The sequence below is a fragment of the Garra rufa genome, unplaced genomic scaffold (genome assembly GCF_049309525.1).
Source record: "Garra rufa unplaced genomic scaffold, GarRuf1.0 hap1_unplaced_150, whole genome shotgun sequence".
Lineage (NCBI taxonomy): Eukaryota > Metazoa > Chordata > Actinopteri > Cypriniformes > Cyprinidae > Garra > Garra rufa.
In genome coordinates, this window is record NW_027394425.1 from 1 (window position 1) to 18,258 (window position 18,258).

Here is an 18,258-nt window from a genome sequence, read left to right on the forward strand (position 1 = left end):
AATATACATGTTTTGATTATCCACTCAAATTAGTAATATTAATTATTTTTTATTATTATTAATATAATAAATATGATATTTTGGTTCTGTTTACATTTTTTTATGTTTTCTAAATAAATAAATTCTATATTTGATTAATAGATATAATAATGTTTTATACAATCATTTATTTATTTATAGCATGTCAGTAAATTAATAGAGCATATTTAATATTTTATTGGTCAGTAAAACAATATTATTAATTTAAATAAATAATTAAAACAAATATTTATTGAGTGTAATACAGACTCTTTGTTCTATCATATTAATTAATCAAAGGCATAAATATCATATTTAATTATATTCATTAATGATCAAATATAAAATGTCAAAAAATAAAACACATCAGTAATTTAATCTAGGAATATTTTTTTCCATAAATATATAATTTAAAAAAAAGGCCATATATTTTGTAATAAATATTATGTTAATATAATGTTTCGATAATGCATTTAAACTACTAACATTAATGTTTAATTTATAATAAAATTAATATATGACATTTGATTTTTTTTTTCTATTTATTTTTAAATTCTATATTCTATGTATTCTATATATATATATATATATATATATATATGTGTGTGTTGAATTTGTGCTTTTGATTACTAAATAGGTCCATATTAAATTTAATAAATGTTATAATAATGCATTCATATAACTCATTTACAATTTTATTACCTTAAACTAATGCATTAGGTATTTTTGAGTCGATATTACATTTTTTATATTAAATAAATTGTTAAATTATTAAAATAATAAATTGTTAAATAAATGTAATATTTATAGAATACAATTGTATGTGTGTGTGTGTGTATATATATATATATAATGCATTAGGTATTATTATATGATTGCATCGATATTACATGTCTAATATTAAATACATGTTATAATATAAATACAGAAATAAATGATAAGTTATTTATAGTAAGATATATATATATATATATATATATATATATATATATATATATATATATATATACACACACACCCCAAATAATTTCAATTAATCTCAAACTGCAGTTTTTTTTGAGTCGATATTACATTTCTAATATTAAATAAATTTGTAAATTATTTAAATAATAAGTTATTAAATAAATGTAATATTTATAGAATAAAATTTTATCATATATATATATATATATATATATATATATATATATATATATATATATATAAAGGTTTTATTATATTAAGTAAAAATTGACTAAGAACATAAGAAAATACAGCAAACTAACACAATAAAACACAATAAAAACATGATAACATAATAAAAAATATATTTAATTTTAATAAAAAAAACTGAGTTTTAACTATCTATCTATCTATCTATCTATCTATATATATATATATATATATATATATATATATATATATATATATATATATATATATATACCAGTAATATTTATTTATATGTCAAAATGTTAAATATTAGTTGTATTTAGTTTGTTGTCATATCTATTTCTCTGAATCTCCTTTTTTTTCAGTCATCGATCAACGGCGATGGACGTCGAGCGCTAATGAGCCAAGCCCCGCTGCCAGCCAATTAGAACGCGCCATTCGAAAGCGTCACCTTTCAGCCAGTAGCGGAGAGCTGCCTCATTAATTATTCATGACATGCCAATGTTGTTCCACCTCACGCGGGCTGGCGGAGGAGAAAAACACACGGAAAACGAGTGAAGATCGTCACCATGGCGACAGCGATTTATCTCGAACATTATCTCGACAGTGAGTACGATTCATTTCGGGCCAAACGCGATAGATTTACCGGCCTTTCAGGCGGGATGAAGACGGTTTGAAAGCTCCAGTTTGGGGTTGTTTCGATGGCTAATGTCAGATTAGCATTAGCTAGGTGCAGCTAGTAAGCCAACAGGTTGATAAGCTACATTTCGACTGTTTCAAACTGCGTAAATCTAATTCACTCTTTAGTTTTGGTATGTACTTCACTATATAAACACCCACCGGAAAGCCACAGGAAGTTGCAAACACAGGATAGAAAGTAGTTAGCCAGCATGCTAACAACATGCTAAGTCAACAAACTCTTGTTGTTTTTTCTGTCTTTGCTAAGAGTTGATGTGTGTGCTTGTGTATAGCACGTGTGTTTAATAAAATCAGACAGGTTTCTGAGTGTTTTCTGCTTCAGGACTCAATCCTGAACTTTTCTAATGTATGTAAACAATGTTTTAATATAGGAATGTGTTTTTTTATGACCCTAGGCATTGAAAACCTGCCCTGTGAGCTTCAGAGAAACTTCACACTCATGCGGGAACTCGATAACAGAGCCGAGGGTGAGATAACAACTGGGCTGTGGCTCAAATCATAGTGTGCTGTCTACCTAGGGAGCACTTTTTGGGCATCATTAGAGCATTTAGTATTATTTACCAATGGATGTATGTGTTTTGCATCTACATTGATGAATATTTCCATGTTTTCTGCTTCTTTCTTGCAGAAAAGAAATCCGAAATCGATAAGCTCGCAGAAGAATATATTAAAAACGTCCGAAATCTGGCTCCGGATCAAAGAGTGGAGCACCTGCAGAAGATTCAGAACGGATTCAGCAAATGCAAAGAGTACAGCGACGACAAAGTGCAGCTCGCCATGCAGACCTACGAAATGGTCAGTAATCGGTTTTAGACGTGCATAACTTTTTCATTTGTGATTTCTGCAAAAGAGTATGTTTCTAAACTCTTTTATTGTTATAACTCATATTTATGTTGTTTGTAGTAAAACATTTTCTGTATTTTATATTCAGATCTAAAATGTTGAGTAGAAAATATATATTTTAAAAAAGTTTTAGCTTTTTATTTTAAATACAATTGTCCCTATTTTATACTTAGTTATGAAACATGTGAGTTGAAATGGTTTTACTGTCAAAAAATTATATTTATTTGTAGTAAGTATAATTTTCTATTATTTTATACTTGGTTCTAATGTTCAAATATAATTTTTTTTTTTTTTAATTTATTGACAAAAACCAGTTTTTTTATAGTAAATCTAGGTGTCTGTATACTCGGCTCTAAAATATATAGAGAAAAGGTAGAAACTGCTTATTTGTAAAAAACAAATCATAGAATATTTATTTGTAGAAAATATTATTTCCTGTATTTTATACTTAGTAAATCTACGTTTTTGTATTTTATACTCAGCTCTAAAATATTGCGTATAAACAGTTTTACTGTCAAAAGTAATTATACTTTCCCATTATTTTATGCTCAGACCTAAAAATTTTAATTGAGTAGAAATTGATTTATTATCAAAAATAATAACAAATGTATTTGTGGTAAATACAATTTCCCATTATTTTATACTCGATTCTAAAATATTTAATTGAGTAGAAATTGTTTTATTGTCAAAAATAATAGTTTTTATAGTAAATCTGTATACTCATCTCTAAAATATTGAGTAGAAATTGATTTATTGTCAAAAAAGTCATAGTTTTTATAGTAAATCTAAGTTTCTGTAGAAACTGTTTTATTGTCAAAAATCATAGAATATTTATTTGTAGTTAATATTATTTCCTGTATTTTATACTTAGTAAATCTACGTTTTTGTATTTTATACTCAGCTCTAAAATATTGCGTATAAACAGTTTTATTGTCAAAAGTAATTATACTTTCCCATTATTTTATGCTCAGACCTAAAAATTTTAATTGAGTAGAAATTGATTTATTGTCAAAAAATCTTATTTTTTTATAGTTAATCTAAGTTTCTGTATACTCTGCTCTAAAATATTGGGTGGAAACTGCTTAATTGTAAAAAATCATAGAATGTTTATTTGTAGAAAGTATTATTTCCTGTATTTTATACTCGGCTCTAAAATATTTTGTTGTCAAAAGTCATATAATACATATTTGTAGTAAATATACTTTCCCTTTATTTTATGCTCAGACCTAAAATATTCAATTGAGTAGAAATTGATTTATTGTCAAAAAAGTCATAGTTTTTATAGTAAATCTAAGTTTCTGTAGAAACTGTTTTATTGTCAAAAATCATAGAATATTTATTTGTAGTTAATATTATTTCCTGTATTTTATACTTAGTAAATCTACGTTTTTGTATTTTATACTCAGCTCTAAAATATTGCGTATAAACAGTTTTATTGTCAAAAGTAATTCTACTTTCCCATTATTTTATGCTCAGACCTAAAATATTTAATTGAGTAGAAATTGATTTATTGTCAAAAAATCTTATGTTTTTTATACTAAATCTAAGTTTCTGTATCCTCAGCTCTAAAATATTGGGTAGAAACTGTTTTATTATCAAAAATAATAACAAATGTATTTGTAGTAAATATAATTTCCCGTTATTTTGTACTCGATTCTAAAATATTTAATTGAGTAGAAATTGTTTTATTGTCAAAAATCATAGTTTTTTATAGTAAATCTGTATACTCATCTCTAAAATATTGAGTAGAAATTGTTTTATTGTCAAATCATAGAATATTTATTTGTAGTGAATATAATTTCCCATTATTTTATACTCTGCTCTAAAATATTTAATTAAGTAGAAATTGTTTTATTGTTAAAAGTCATAGTTTTTTAAATAGTAAATTTAAGTTTCTGTATACTTGGCTCTAAAATATTGGGTAGAAACTGCTTAATTGTAAAAAATCATAGAATATTTATTTGTAGAAAATATTATTTCCTGTATTTTATACTCAGCTCTAAAATATTTGAGTAGAAATTGTTTTATTGTCAAGTCAGTTTTTTTTTAGTAAATCTACGTTTCTGTATTTTATACTCCGCTCTAAAATATTTTGTTGTCAAAAGTCATGTAATACTTATTTGTAGTAAATATACTTTCCCATTATTTTATGCTCAGACCTAAAATATTTAATTGAGTAGAAATTGATTTATTGTCAAAAAAGTCATAGTTTTTATAGTAAATCGGTATACTCATCTCTAAAATATTGAGTAGAAACTGTTTAATTATCAAAAATAATACAAAAATGTATTTGTAGTAAATACACTTTCCCATTATTTTATGCTCAGACCTAAAATATTTAATTGAGTAGAAAATGTTGTATTGTCAAAATTCATATTTTTATAGTAAAATTTCTGTATATTCAACTTAAAAAAATTGAGTAGAAAATATTTTATTGTCAAAAGTCATAGAATATTTATTTGTTGTAAGTATAATTTCACATTATTTTATTCTCAGCTCTTAAATATTGAGTAAAAATAGTTTTATTTATAAATTGTGTTTTTTTTTAAATATTAAATTTTGTAGAAATTGTTTTTTTTTTAAGTCTAAGTTTCTGTAAACTCTGCTCTAAAATATTTAGTAGAAATCAGTGTTTTATTTGTAGTAAATATGATTTCCCATTATTTTATATTCATCTCTGAAATATTACATTAAGAAGAAACAGTTTTATTGTTAAAAATCATGTTTTTTTACTAGTAAATCTAAGTTTATGTATACTTGGCTCTAAAATATTGAATAGAAACAGTTTTATTGTCAAAAAATCACTTTTTTACTTGCAGTAAATATGATTTCCCATTATTTTATACTCCGCTCTAAAATATTCAATTGAGTAGAAATTGTTTTATTGACAAAAAAAAAATTAATAGTAAATCTTAATTTCTGTATTTTATATGCAGCTCTAAAATACTGAGAAATTGTTTTATTGTTAAAAATCATGTTTTTTTTTAATAGTAAATCTAAGTTTCTGTATATTCAGCTCTAAAATGCCTACTCAATTAAAATGATAATTTCCCATTAATTTATTCTCTGCTCTTAAATATTTAATTGAATAGAGACTGTTTTACTGTCAAAAGTCAGTTTTTATAGTAAATCTAAGTTTCTGTATAGACCTCTCTAAAATATTGAGTAGAAACTGTTTTTTTTGGTCAAAAATCATAGAATATTTATTTGTAGTAAATATAATTTCCATTATTTTATACTCAGCTCTGAAAGATTTAATTGAGTAGAAACTGTTTTATTGTCAAAAATCAGTTTTTATAGTAAATCTAAGTTTCTGCATACAAAATATTGAGTAAAAATGGTTTTATTGTCGAAGTATTGAATTTTTATTTGTAGTAAATATAATTTCCCATTATTTTATGCTCAGCTCTAAAACATTAAATCGAGTAAAAATTGATTTATTGTCAAAAGTCATAGTTTTTATAGTAAATCTAAGTTTCTGTATTTTATACTCCGCTATAAAATATATTGAGTAGAAACTCAAATTGTTTTAAGTTTTATTGTCAAAAACCATTGAACATTTATTTGTAGTAAGTATAATTTCCCAGCATTTTATACTTAGCTCTAAAATATCGAGGAGAAAAAGTTTTATTGTCAAAAAAATCATTGAAATATGTATTTGTAGTTAATATAATTTCCTATTATTTTGTACTCAGCTTTAAAATATTCAATTGAGTAGAAACTGTTTTATTGTCAAAAATCAGTTTTTTATTGTAAATCTAAGTTTCTGCATACTCAGCTCCAAAATATTGAGTAAAAATGGTTTTAATGTCGAAGTATTGAATTTTTATTTGTAGTAAATATAATTTCCCATTATTTTATGCTCAGCTCTAAAAAATTAAATTGAGTAAAAAATGGTTTATTGTCAAAAGTCATAGTTTTTATAGTAAATCTAAGTTTCTGTAGAAACTCTTTTATTGTCAAATGATAGAATATTTATTTGTAGTGAATATAATTTCCCATTATTTTTTTACTCCGCTCTAAAATGTTTAATTAAGTAGAAATTGATTTATTGTTAAAAGTCATATTTTTTAAATAGTAAATTTAAGTTTCTGTATACTCATCTCTAAAATATTGAGTAAAAACAGTTTTATTGTCAAAGTATTGAATTTGTATTAGTAGTAAATATAATTTCCCATTATTTTTATGCTCAGCTCTAAAATATTTGAGTAGAAACTGATTTATTGTCAAAAATCATAGAGTAATAATTTGTAGCAAATATAATTTCCCATTATTTTATACTCGGCTATGAAATATTTGAGTTTGAAACTGTTTTACTGTCAAAATCATGTATTTATTTGTAGTAAATATCATTTTTTATTATTTTATACTCTGCTCTAAAATATTTAATTAAGTAGAAATTGTTTTATTGTTAAAAAATCATAGTTTTTTTTTAAATTGTAAATCTAAGTTTCTGTATACTTGGCTCTAAAATATTGGGTAGAAACTGCTTAATTGTAAAAAATCATAGAATATTTTTTTGTAGAAAATATTATTTCCTGTATTTTATAATAAGCTCTAAAAATTTTTTGAGTAGAAATTGTTTTATTGTTAAAAGTCAGTTTTTTTAGTAAATCTACGTTTCTGTATTTTATACTCAGCTCTAAAATATTTTATTGTCAAAAGTCATAGAATATTTATTTGCAGTAAATCTGATTTCCCATTATTTTATACTCCGCTCTAAAATATTCAATTGAGTAGAAATTGTTTTATTGACAATTTTTTTTTAATAGTAAATCTTAATTTCTGTATTTTATATGCAGCTCTAAAATACTGAGAAATTGTTTTATTGTTAAAAATCATGTTTTTTTTAAATAGTAAATCTAAGTTTCTGTATATTCAGCTCTACATATAAGCAATTCCCGCACACTATCGTGACTTGCAAAGTAGTAATCTTTATTAACAACGTTTCGGTCAAACGACCTTCATCAACCTGCTGATAAAGGAGGGGCTATTGTAGTCCAAGATACGAAAAAATATCAAGATGAAATTTTTTCTCAATTACAGAATATTAGGTTTTATAAAAAACTTCCCAGTGATCCTACCAATACTTATCAATCTGAGATATTGTCATTTTTAACAAATGCTAAAACAGAGGGTTGGATATCTCAATCAGAGTTTAAATTCCTGTATTGTCAACATCCGATTAGACCTGTTTTTTACACTCTTCCTAAAATTCATAAGAGACTTACTGACCCACCAGGTCGTCCGATTGTGGCACAGACTAATTCCCTCTTATCTCCTTTATCTCAGTATGTTGACTTTTTTATAAAACCTTTTGTTTATTCGTTACCTTCTTACATTCGAGACTCTACTGATTTTATTAATAAGATTTCTGAGGTGTATGATTTACCGGACCTCTCTTTATTATTAACTTTGGACATAACAAGTTTATATACTAACATTTCACATGAAAAAGGACTTATTGCACTTAGACATTATCTTTTGTTACGCGAGGACTCTGATCCACCATCTGACTTTATCGTCAAGATGGCTTCGTAACTTTTGAAATATAATTATTTCAGTTTTGATATGGATTTTTTTCTTCAGATAAGTGGGACAGCAATGGGCTCGAATTTTGCCCCTAACTATGCCAATTTATTTATGGGTTTTTTTGAGGAGAGTTATGTATTGAATACAGAAAATAATCCTTTCTATTCAAAGATTATTAAGTGGTATAGATACATTGATGATATATTTTGTATTTTCTTGGGTGATCACGATGAGGCTCGAGAATTTGTGACATATTTGAATAACTTGGTTGATGACTTAGAATTTACTTCTGAAATTAATTCCTCTAGAGTACACTTTCTTGATATGTGGGTCCAAAAGAACGAAGGCAGTTTGACTACAACTTTGTTTACAAAAGAGACTGATCGTAATACACTTTTACTTGCTACTAGTTTTCATCCGACTTTTTTAAAAAAAGGACTGCCTAAGAGTCAGTTCTACAGACTGAGGAGGATTTGTTATTCTGATTCTGATTTTATTGAGAAATCGAAAATCATGAAAAATAATTTTTTGAACAGAGGTTATCCTTTGGATTGGGTCGAAGAAGGATACAATACAGCTTTTAAAAAAACACGGTCTGAATTGTTAAAAAAGAAGAAAATGAAAACAAAAAAGTATTCCTTTGCCTGTATTACAACACATTCACCTACGTCCTACATGATAAAATCAATTTTTAAAAAACATTGGCATTTATTGTCTTCTGATCCGGAGTTGAACGATATTTTTAGACATCCTCCTTTGATTGTATATAAACGCGCCAAGAATTTAAAAGATAGCTTGGTACATGCTCGTTTTCAGAGCGTCAGTCCTCGTGCATCTCAGAGTTTACTTAGTCCTATACAGAAGGGCAATTATCGTTGTGGGAATTGTGCTCAGTGTAATAATACTTTTAAAACATCCTAGAACGGGTAAAAAATATAGCATCAAATCTGTGATTACTTGTGTTTCCACTCATGTTGTGTACTTGATCCGTTGTCCTTGTGGTATAGGCTATGTGGGAAAAACGTCACATCAATTGAAACAAAGAATTAGTGAACATAAGAGTTCGATCAGAAGAAAATATATTAATTATCCAGTTGCGGCACACTTTCTAAATCTGAATCACGACGTTACCTCTTTACGTTTCTGTGGGATTGAAAAAGTAACTTTGCCACCTAGAGGTGGAGACATTGAATTACTTCTACAGAGACGCGAACTGTTCTGGATTTATACCCTTCAAACTTTATCACCTATGGGCATGAACGATGAAGCACCATTTAATGTAATGTTATAGTGATGGAATTGATTTGAATGATGTGTCGTTTTTATTATGTGTTTACAATGAGTTTGAGTGGCTATGGAGCCCGTTATAACAATTTGATGCTGTTTGATGACAATGCGTTGTTTATGTATTTTGGATGATCTTGTTGATCTGCAGTGGGATCTTTGTTGATTATTGTAACTATCAGAATTTGTAACTGTTTATGATGTGATGCTAATTTATACTCCTAATGAGTTTAATTGTTTACAGATGGAGTTTTGTTAATTGGTCATGTGTTTATCTTAAAAGAGATGAATTTGAACATTTGTATACTCCTGATGAAGGTCGTGTGACCGAAACGTTGTTAATAAAGATTACTACTTTGCAAGTCACGATAGTGTGCGGGAATTGCTTATATGTTGAAAGGATCCACCTGGTTGATCTTATTATCCTACGCACCTATCACTTGCAGGTGTGCGATGGAGTTTGTTCACTAACTGTATATTCAGCTCTAAAATGCCTACTCAATTAAAATGATAATTTCCCATTAATTTATTCTCTGCTCTTAAATATTGAATTGAATAGAGACTGTTTTACTGTCAAAAATCAGTTTTTATAGTAAATCTAAGTTTCTGTATTTTATACTCCGCTATAAAATATATTGAGTAGAAACTCAAATTGTTTTAAGTTTTATTGTCAAAAACCATTGAACATTTATTTGTAGTAAGTATAATTTCCCAGCATTTTATACTTAGCTCTAAAATATCGAGGAGAAAAAGTTTTATTGTCAAAAAATCATTGAAATATGTATTTGTAGTTAATATAATTTCCTATTATTTTATACTCAGCTTTAAAATATTTAATTGAGTAGAAACTGTTTTATTGTCAAAAATCAGTTTTTTATAGTAAATCTAAGTTTCTGCATACTCAGCTCCAAAATATTGAGTAAAAATGGTTTTATTGTCGAAGTATTGAATTTTTATTTGTAGTAAATATAATTTCCCATTATTTTATGCTCAGCTCTAAAACATTAAATCGAGTAAAAATTGGTTTATTGTCAAAAGTCATAGTTTTTATAGTAAATCTAAGTTTCTGTAGAAACTCTTTTATTGTCAAATGATAGAATATTTATTTGTAGTGAATATAATTTCCCGTTATTTTATGCTCAGCTCTGAAATATTTATATGAATAGAAAATGTTTTATTGTAAAAAAAAAACATTTTTATTTAAATAGCAAATCTAAATTTTTGTATTTTATACTCTGCTCTAAACAGAGTAGAAAATTTTATTGTCAAAAATCATAGAATATTTATTTGTACTAAATATAATTTCCTATTATTTTATACTCCGCTCTAAAATATCGTGTAAAAATTGTTTTATTGTCAAATCATAGAGTATTTATTTGTAGTAAATATAAGATATTAAATATTGATTTGAAACTGTTTTATTGTCAAAAATTATAGAATATTTATTAGTAGTAAATATGATTTGCCTTTATTTTATACTCCGCTCTAAAATATTTAATTGATTAGAAACTGTTTTATTGTCAGAAATAATAGTTTTTTATTTGTAGTAAATATAGTTTCCCATTCATTTATTCTCTGATCTTACATATTTAATTGAGTAGAAACTGTCAATCATACTTTTTTTTTTTATAGTAAATCTAAGTTTCTATTTTTTTTATACTCAGTGAGCAGAAATTTTTATTAAAGATCATAGAATATTTATTTGTAGTAAATATAATTTCCCATTATTTTATTCTCGGCTCTAAAATATTTGAGTAGAAATGGTTTTATTGACGAAAAATAGTTTTAGTTATGATTTTCAGTTTAACTTTATTTTAAAGAAATCAAAATAGAAAAAAGGCTCTAAAACAACATTTCAACAAGTCAATCACTGCTCTTTTTGAATAGTTTGATTAAAATACTGTACATTTGCACTGAGAAGCTGCACTCATTTTGTGCTTGGTATTATTATTATTATTATTATTATTATCAAAAATAACCCAAACTCTTTCTCACTAGGTGGACAAACACATCCGAAGGCTCGACGCCGATCTCGCCCGCTTTGAGAATGAGCTGAAGGAAAAGTTGGACGTCAGCGGCTACGAAAGTCCGGAAAACAGAATGGCCAAGAGTAAGCCAGACTGTGGTTGATTATGCCAAATGTAACATATGTGATAGCCATCATGATGAACGAGGATAATCAGACCAAACTGCTGTCTTTCGCAGAAGTAGGCGCTCGAGGAAGCCTGAAGGAGAAACGACGGCCGAAAGGAAGAGGACGGAAATCGTCGGACGACGACTCGCCGCGGAAAAAGAAAATGAAGAACAGGTGAAACAAAACGAATTTCCATCCAGAAAAGGCCATTCACGACGTAGATGAGTTTGTTTCTTCAGCAGATTTGGAGAAATGTAGCGGTGCACCACTTGCTCACCAATGGATGTGAATGGGTGCCGTCAGAATGAGAGTCCAAACAGCTGATGAAAACATCACTAGTAACCCACACCACTCCAGTCCGTCAGTTAACATCCTGTTTAAAAGAAACAAATCCATCATTAAGATGTTTTTAACTAAAATACTTCCTCCACTGACATCTTTCAGATGGATTTTGATAGATTTGTTCCAGCTTTTGTCTTCTCGAGATGTTAGCTGGTGGACTGGAGTGGATTACTGATGTTTTTAATCAGCTGTTTGGTCATTGCTGTGGTGCGAAATCCAGCTGGAGGGCAGGAAGTGATTTTTCTCAATGGGAATCACTAGCAGAAACTTAAAAATACCTATGTTTTGCGTTGTTTATGGATGCTCCAATCGGTCAAAACGAGAAACCACAAGAAGCTTTTATCAGGTATGAAACAGCTGCTGTTCATAAGAGGGGAACGGCCAGAAATTGACTGAAAATCACAGGAAAAAGTGGCTTGTAAACCTCCGTCTGCGGTCAGGAGGAGAGTCGGATAATGCTTGTGTGTGCAAATGATTAAGGAAAGGTAATATGTAGAGGTATTAATAAAGAAATATATATTAAAGGATTAGTTCACTTTCATAACAACAATGCACAGATAATGTACTCACCCCCTTGTCATCCAAGATGTTCATGTCTTTGTTTCCTCAGTCGTAAAGAAATTATGTTTTTTTTTGAGGAGAACATTTCAGGATTTCTCTCTTTATAATGGAGATGGATGGCGCCCCGAAGTCTGAACTTCCGAAATGCAGTTTAAATGCAGCTTCTAAAGACTCTAAGCGATCCCAGCCGAGGAGGAAGGGTCTTATCTAGCGAAACAAATTGACAATTTATATACTTTTTAACCTCAAATGCCCGTCTTGTCTCATCTCTGCGCAGCGCATGTGAAGTCTGTGTGATTGGGGTAAATACAGTTAGGGTACGTCTAAAAACTCCCATCTCGTTTTCGTCCCTAACTTCAAAATCGCCTTAGATCGCTGCAAAAGTACCGACATAGTGTTTACAAAGTGAACATACAAAGAAACTCAAACGCCCTTAACAAAAAAAAGGCAAAAACAGCATTATAGGACGATTTTGACATTGAAGACATAAACGAGATGGGAGTTTTTAGACGTACCCTAACTGCATTGACCCGGATTAAACTGAATACACATTCACTGCGCAGAGACGAGACGAGCATTTGAGGTTAAAAAGTATATAAATTGTCAATTTGTTTCGCTAGATAAGACCCTTCCTCCTCGGCTGGGATCGCTTAGAGTCTTTTGAAGCTGCATTTAAACTGCATTTCGGAAGTTCAGACTTCGGGGCGCCATCCTTATCCATTATAAAGAGAGAAATCCTGAAATTTTTTCCTCAAAAAAACAATTTCTTTACGACTGAGGAAAGAAAGACATGAACATCTTGGATGTACACTATCTGTGCATTGTTGTTATGAAAGTGAACTAATCCTTTAATAAAGAAATACATAGTTAACTTGGCGCTAAATGCCACACATAGACAGTGTAAGGTATATTTGTACTTTTGGAGATGAAGTGAGTGACAGCTTGTTAGTGACTATTTGCTTACTTTCTATGCTATTATCAGTTCGGAATGTGAATAAAAGTTGTGCTTTACGTGCCTGACTGAAAAAGCAGAATGGATGAGATGGAGGAGAAAAGTGTAAACAGAAAATCACTAAATAGGTCGGATGTGATCCTTATGTCATAAAGAGCAGGGTTGGGGGTCCATTCAGGAATGAACTCAACAAGTCCAATTCAAAGAAGGAAATGGAATTGGAATTGGAATTACAGGAAGTGGAATTCAATTCAGGGAAATTCCACTGAATTCCGTTCATTGCTGTTTCTGAGCATTTATTTGCGGCTGCATTTGGAGACATACATTTGAACTTTATTTATGATGCTTTACAAATACCAAGTAATGTATGAAATAGAGTTGATCAAATGCAAGTACATAAAAATGAGTACAAAACTGTACATTATGAATTAATAATTGAATGACAGTGGTGATGCGTTTCTGGATGTACTATACATTTAATATAAGATTACCACATAATATATGTGACCCTGGAGCACAAAACCAGTCTTAAGTCGCTGGGGTATATTTGTAGCAATAGCCAAAAATACATTGTATGGGTCAAAATTATTGATTTTTCTTTTATGCCAAAAATCATTAGGAAATTAAGTAAAGATCATGTTCCATGAAGATTTTTTGTAAAATTCCTACTGTAAACATATCAAAATGTAATTTTTGATTAGTAATATGCATTGTTAAGAACTTAATTTGGACAACTTTAAAGGTGATTTTCTCAGGATTTTGATTTTTTTGCACCCTCAGATTCCAGATTTTCAAACAGATGTATCTCAGCCAAATATTGTCCTATCCTAACAAACCATACATCAATAGAAAGCTTATTTATTGAGCTTTCATATGAGGTATACATCTCAGTTTTTTAAAATTTAACCTTATGACTATAATTTTGACCCATACAATGTGTTTTTTTGGCTATTGCTACAAATATACCCCAGCGACTTAAGATTCAAGGTCACATTTAATTCTAGGGACAAATCCTAGGGTTGTAAATGGACGTTTCTGGAGAATTTTTGCCCTTTCTTATGCCTTACGTTCTGTGTAGATATCAGAGAACCATTTAAAATATTCTCTCAATGCATTCTAAGGCACCTGTAAATCTGAACTTTGTGTATCGCAAATCATTTGATTCAGATCGGGACTTCAAATTGTGTATAACGAATCATTTGATTTGAATCGTTCAATTCGCGAAACGATTTACGAACCTGGTCCGATCTAAATCAGATGATTTGCGATCCACGTTCTGAAGCCCGATCTAAATCAAATGATTGGCAATTTGAATTCCCGATCTGAATGATTGGCGTCATGTGATCCAATCGGAGCGCTTCAAAACAGTGAATCATTTTGCAACGCAATGCTTTACTGAGTCAGAGTTTCGAAAATCTCAGTTTCACCCAAAACCTTTTAAAAATCATACCAAATGATGTTGAAATTCAAAAATGAATGGCTCTTTTAATTTAATCTGGCTTTTGCTACTGAATCGCTTGAAATGAAGTCACAAGTTTGAATCAGTCAGAGCGGTTGTAGCTCAAATGACTCGATTGATTCGGTTCATCTGTTCGTCTTTTTGCATCTTGAGTTTATGCCTCGATTGTTTTCTGTGATTAACTGAAATAAGCAAAAAAGGTGAAGTTTACGTCAAAAGCTGTGTTTATTGACAAAATTATTAAAGGGGTCATCGGGTGCAAAACTCACTTTTCCATGTTGTTTGAACATTAATGTGTGTGGGTAGTTTGTGTACACAACCACCCTACAATGATAAAAACCCACCCAGTGGTATTTGTTTAATCTTTAAAATTAATATCGCCTTTTTAAAATCAGCTCATTCTCAGCTGCTTGTCGTTGTGACGAAACACAGTTGATTGACATGAGCGCCTTACCTTAGCCCCGCCCTCAGCGTCCGCAGGGGAAGACTCTAATTGAGCGATAGATGTGTTCTGATGTTGGATGTAATAATGAACACAGCAGTAGTCATTTACTCCGGACATCTGAGCCGCTGAAGACACAGAGGTTTAATGTTACTTTCGTTTTTAAATGGAAAGCGCCGATCCCGATCTACATATGCGTCTATGTTTGTGCGAATCGTTCCTGATGCAGCTTCACCCACAGCAGAAGTGAGTATAAGGGCTTTTATGCATCTTTGTGAGTGGCCTTTCTTAATAATGTGCTTGTTGGCAAGTTTCGCCGATAAACGCGGCTAAAGTGCGGGGCGAGCAGAGCTCATTTGCATTTAACCCTCTGGGCCTCCTCATTAAGGGGTCACACTTGGCTCCCTCGCGGTCAAAAGTGACCGAAGCCTTAAAAAGTAACTTTTTTTTTTCTTCAGGAAAATCAATTAAATACATTTTTGTTCAATAATATTTTGTAATTATTATTTAGAATTTTGAGCATTTTTTATGAATCTATGCAATATTTATACAGTTTTAATGAGCAATTTTTTCCCAGTAGATTTATATTTTATATTATATTTTTTTAATTAATTATGTATTTATTATTTTTCAATAAATACAACATTTCACATTAAAATAGAGTAAAAGCATTTAAAATCCATTTTTTAAAGTGAAAATTGCACCATCTAGTGGCATAAAAAATAAAAACGTGTGTAATGCCATGTAAACTCCTGTGTCTCCCTATATACATATATACAGGGGCTTTGGGATTCCTATTGTTGTTTTTTTTCTTTTTATTGTTTCTTCATTTTATTAGGCTTTGCATTTAGAAATATATTCAGACATTCTAAAAGATTACTTTTGGCAAGGTTTAGATTTTTTTTGATTGGATAAATATCAGGTTTTGCATTTTTCTGCTTATTTCTGTGTGTGTGTGTGTGTGTGTGTGTGTGTGTGTGTGTGTGTGTGTGTGTGTGTGTGTGTGTGTGCGCGTGTGTGTGTCAGTTCTGTACTTTTGTTATTTTAGAGTGTCACTCCTTGCTTGCTGAACACTTCTTTTCAGCACAGTGGCTGATTTGTAGCTTGTATTACCAAAAGATTATCTGAATTATCACATTTTTTCGTATTTCCCATTCATTTCCTATGTCGGTCATTTTTGACCGCGAAGGAGCCAAGTGTGACTAATTTTTTGTTTGACCCTTTAACATATCCGAATCATGTCACTGATTTTTTTTTGTACTCACATAGCTAATGCAACAAAAGTCACCAAGTGTCATCTCATTCTGATGAAGCTACGATTTTTAAAAATTCAAAACATAAAATTTTTCGAGAGGCCCAGAGGGTTAAAGGGGCCATGTCTTAAAATGAGTTGAGTTTTTGCAGAGCTGATTTTGACAAGGTAAAAGTGTGGTTTTTACACTACTATTGAGAATTTTTAAGACTTTTCATTTAGACCCTAAAGAATCATATGAACTTTCGATGACCCCTTTAGGTTGTCCTTCAATAATGTAAGCACTTTTCAAGCACCTCTTCAGGAATATTGACGTTTTCAAGGGTTTTCCAGGCCTTTAATTTCCAAAAGTCAAATGCACTTTAAGCACCTTGTTTTCCTTGTTTCCGCAGCCCCGAGTTCTCCGAATCCATCCTTCCCGTTCACCCGTCAGACGTCTTAGACATGCCCGTCGACCCCAACGAGCCCACGTACTGCCTGTGCCACCAAGTGTCATACGGAGAAATGATCGGATGCGACAACCCAGATGTACGAGCTAACGCTTCAAACACTTTATTAGCCTTTCCTCAATCTACATATTTAACAAAAATGCTTTTCTCAACAGTGTCCCATTGAGTGGTTTCACTTCGCCTGCGTCGATCTGACAACCAAACCCAAAGGGAAATGGTACGTCGGTCTGATCGTGAGGAATAATCGACATCTGTGTTTCGAACATGAGCAAACAACGTCTGTTTTCTTCCTTCCAGGTTCTGTCCACGATGCACCCAGGATCGAAAGAAAAAATGAGAAGCACATTTGTAACGTTGAGAGATTACATTTCTATATATATATATATATATATACGTATGCATATATATATATGTATTTTGTCTAAGTGGTAAAATAGGATAATATATACTCCTTTATATGGCCATGATGAATTCTATGAGGGTCGCGAGGAAACAAAGTTTTTATTTTTCAAAGTACTTGAAATGTTTCCATTTGTTTAAGTTTCATTCTGTGTTGTCGAATTGTCATTTTCAGACAATCTAGGATATATTATATATGATATATATATATTTTTTTCTCTTTTCTTAGTATGTATTTTCATTTTTACGAAACTTCAAGCAAGTATCATGTCTATGTGCTTTGCTCATAATATGTTTTTAGCGTGGCACAAGTCGTTCCGAGCGATTTTACGAATTGGTATTTAGCGCTTTTGCACTTATTACGCGACTACTTTTCTTGCAACTGTCGATTTGCTTTGACTCTCAACCTGCTGTTTGATCAAAGTGCAACTTTAAAGTGCACACAATGTTTAATTTTGTCTACTTTTGTAAATTCAGACGATAACCCAAACCTCATGCAGCATTTACGTTTATTTTTTCCCGTTCAAATTCTGCTTTATTTTTCGTAGTGTGAGCAGAACTCGATGCGAATGTGGATACTTGTTTCCACCTCAGAACTTAAAAATAAAAAGGTAATCTAACCATTTTTTTCTTGCAGTTGCGAGTTTACATCTCTTAATTTTTTCGTTCATATCTCGCAATTGTGACTTTTGTTTTCGCCACAGAATAAAAAATAAAGGTAACTGCGACTTTTTATCTTT

The 18,258-nt window shown here is 30.0% G+C and overlaps 1 protein-coding gene across 1 annotated transcript; it reads left to right on the forward strand.

Moving 5' to 3' along the window:
* The first annotated feature begins 1,678 nt into the window (after window positions 1-1,678).
* ing5a (inhibitor of growth family, member 5a) lies at window positions 1,679-18,154 on the forward strand. The gene is made up of 8 exons (XM_073832822.1): window positions 1,679-1,776; window positions 2,265-2,336; window positions 2,498-2,664; window positions 11,527-11,638; window positions 11,734-11,836; window positions 17,063-17,198; window positions 17,275-17,336; window positions 17,417-18,154. The coding sequence occupies exons 1-8, from the start codon at window positions 1,740-1,742 to the stop codon at window positions 17,454-17,456; spliced, it is 729 nt and encodes a 242-aa protein (XP_073688923.1). The 5' UTR covers window positions 1,679-1,739; the 3' UTR covers window positions 17,457-18,154.
* The last annotated feature ends 104 nt before the right edge of the window (window positions 18,155-18,258 follow it).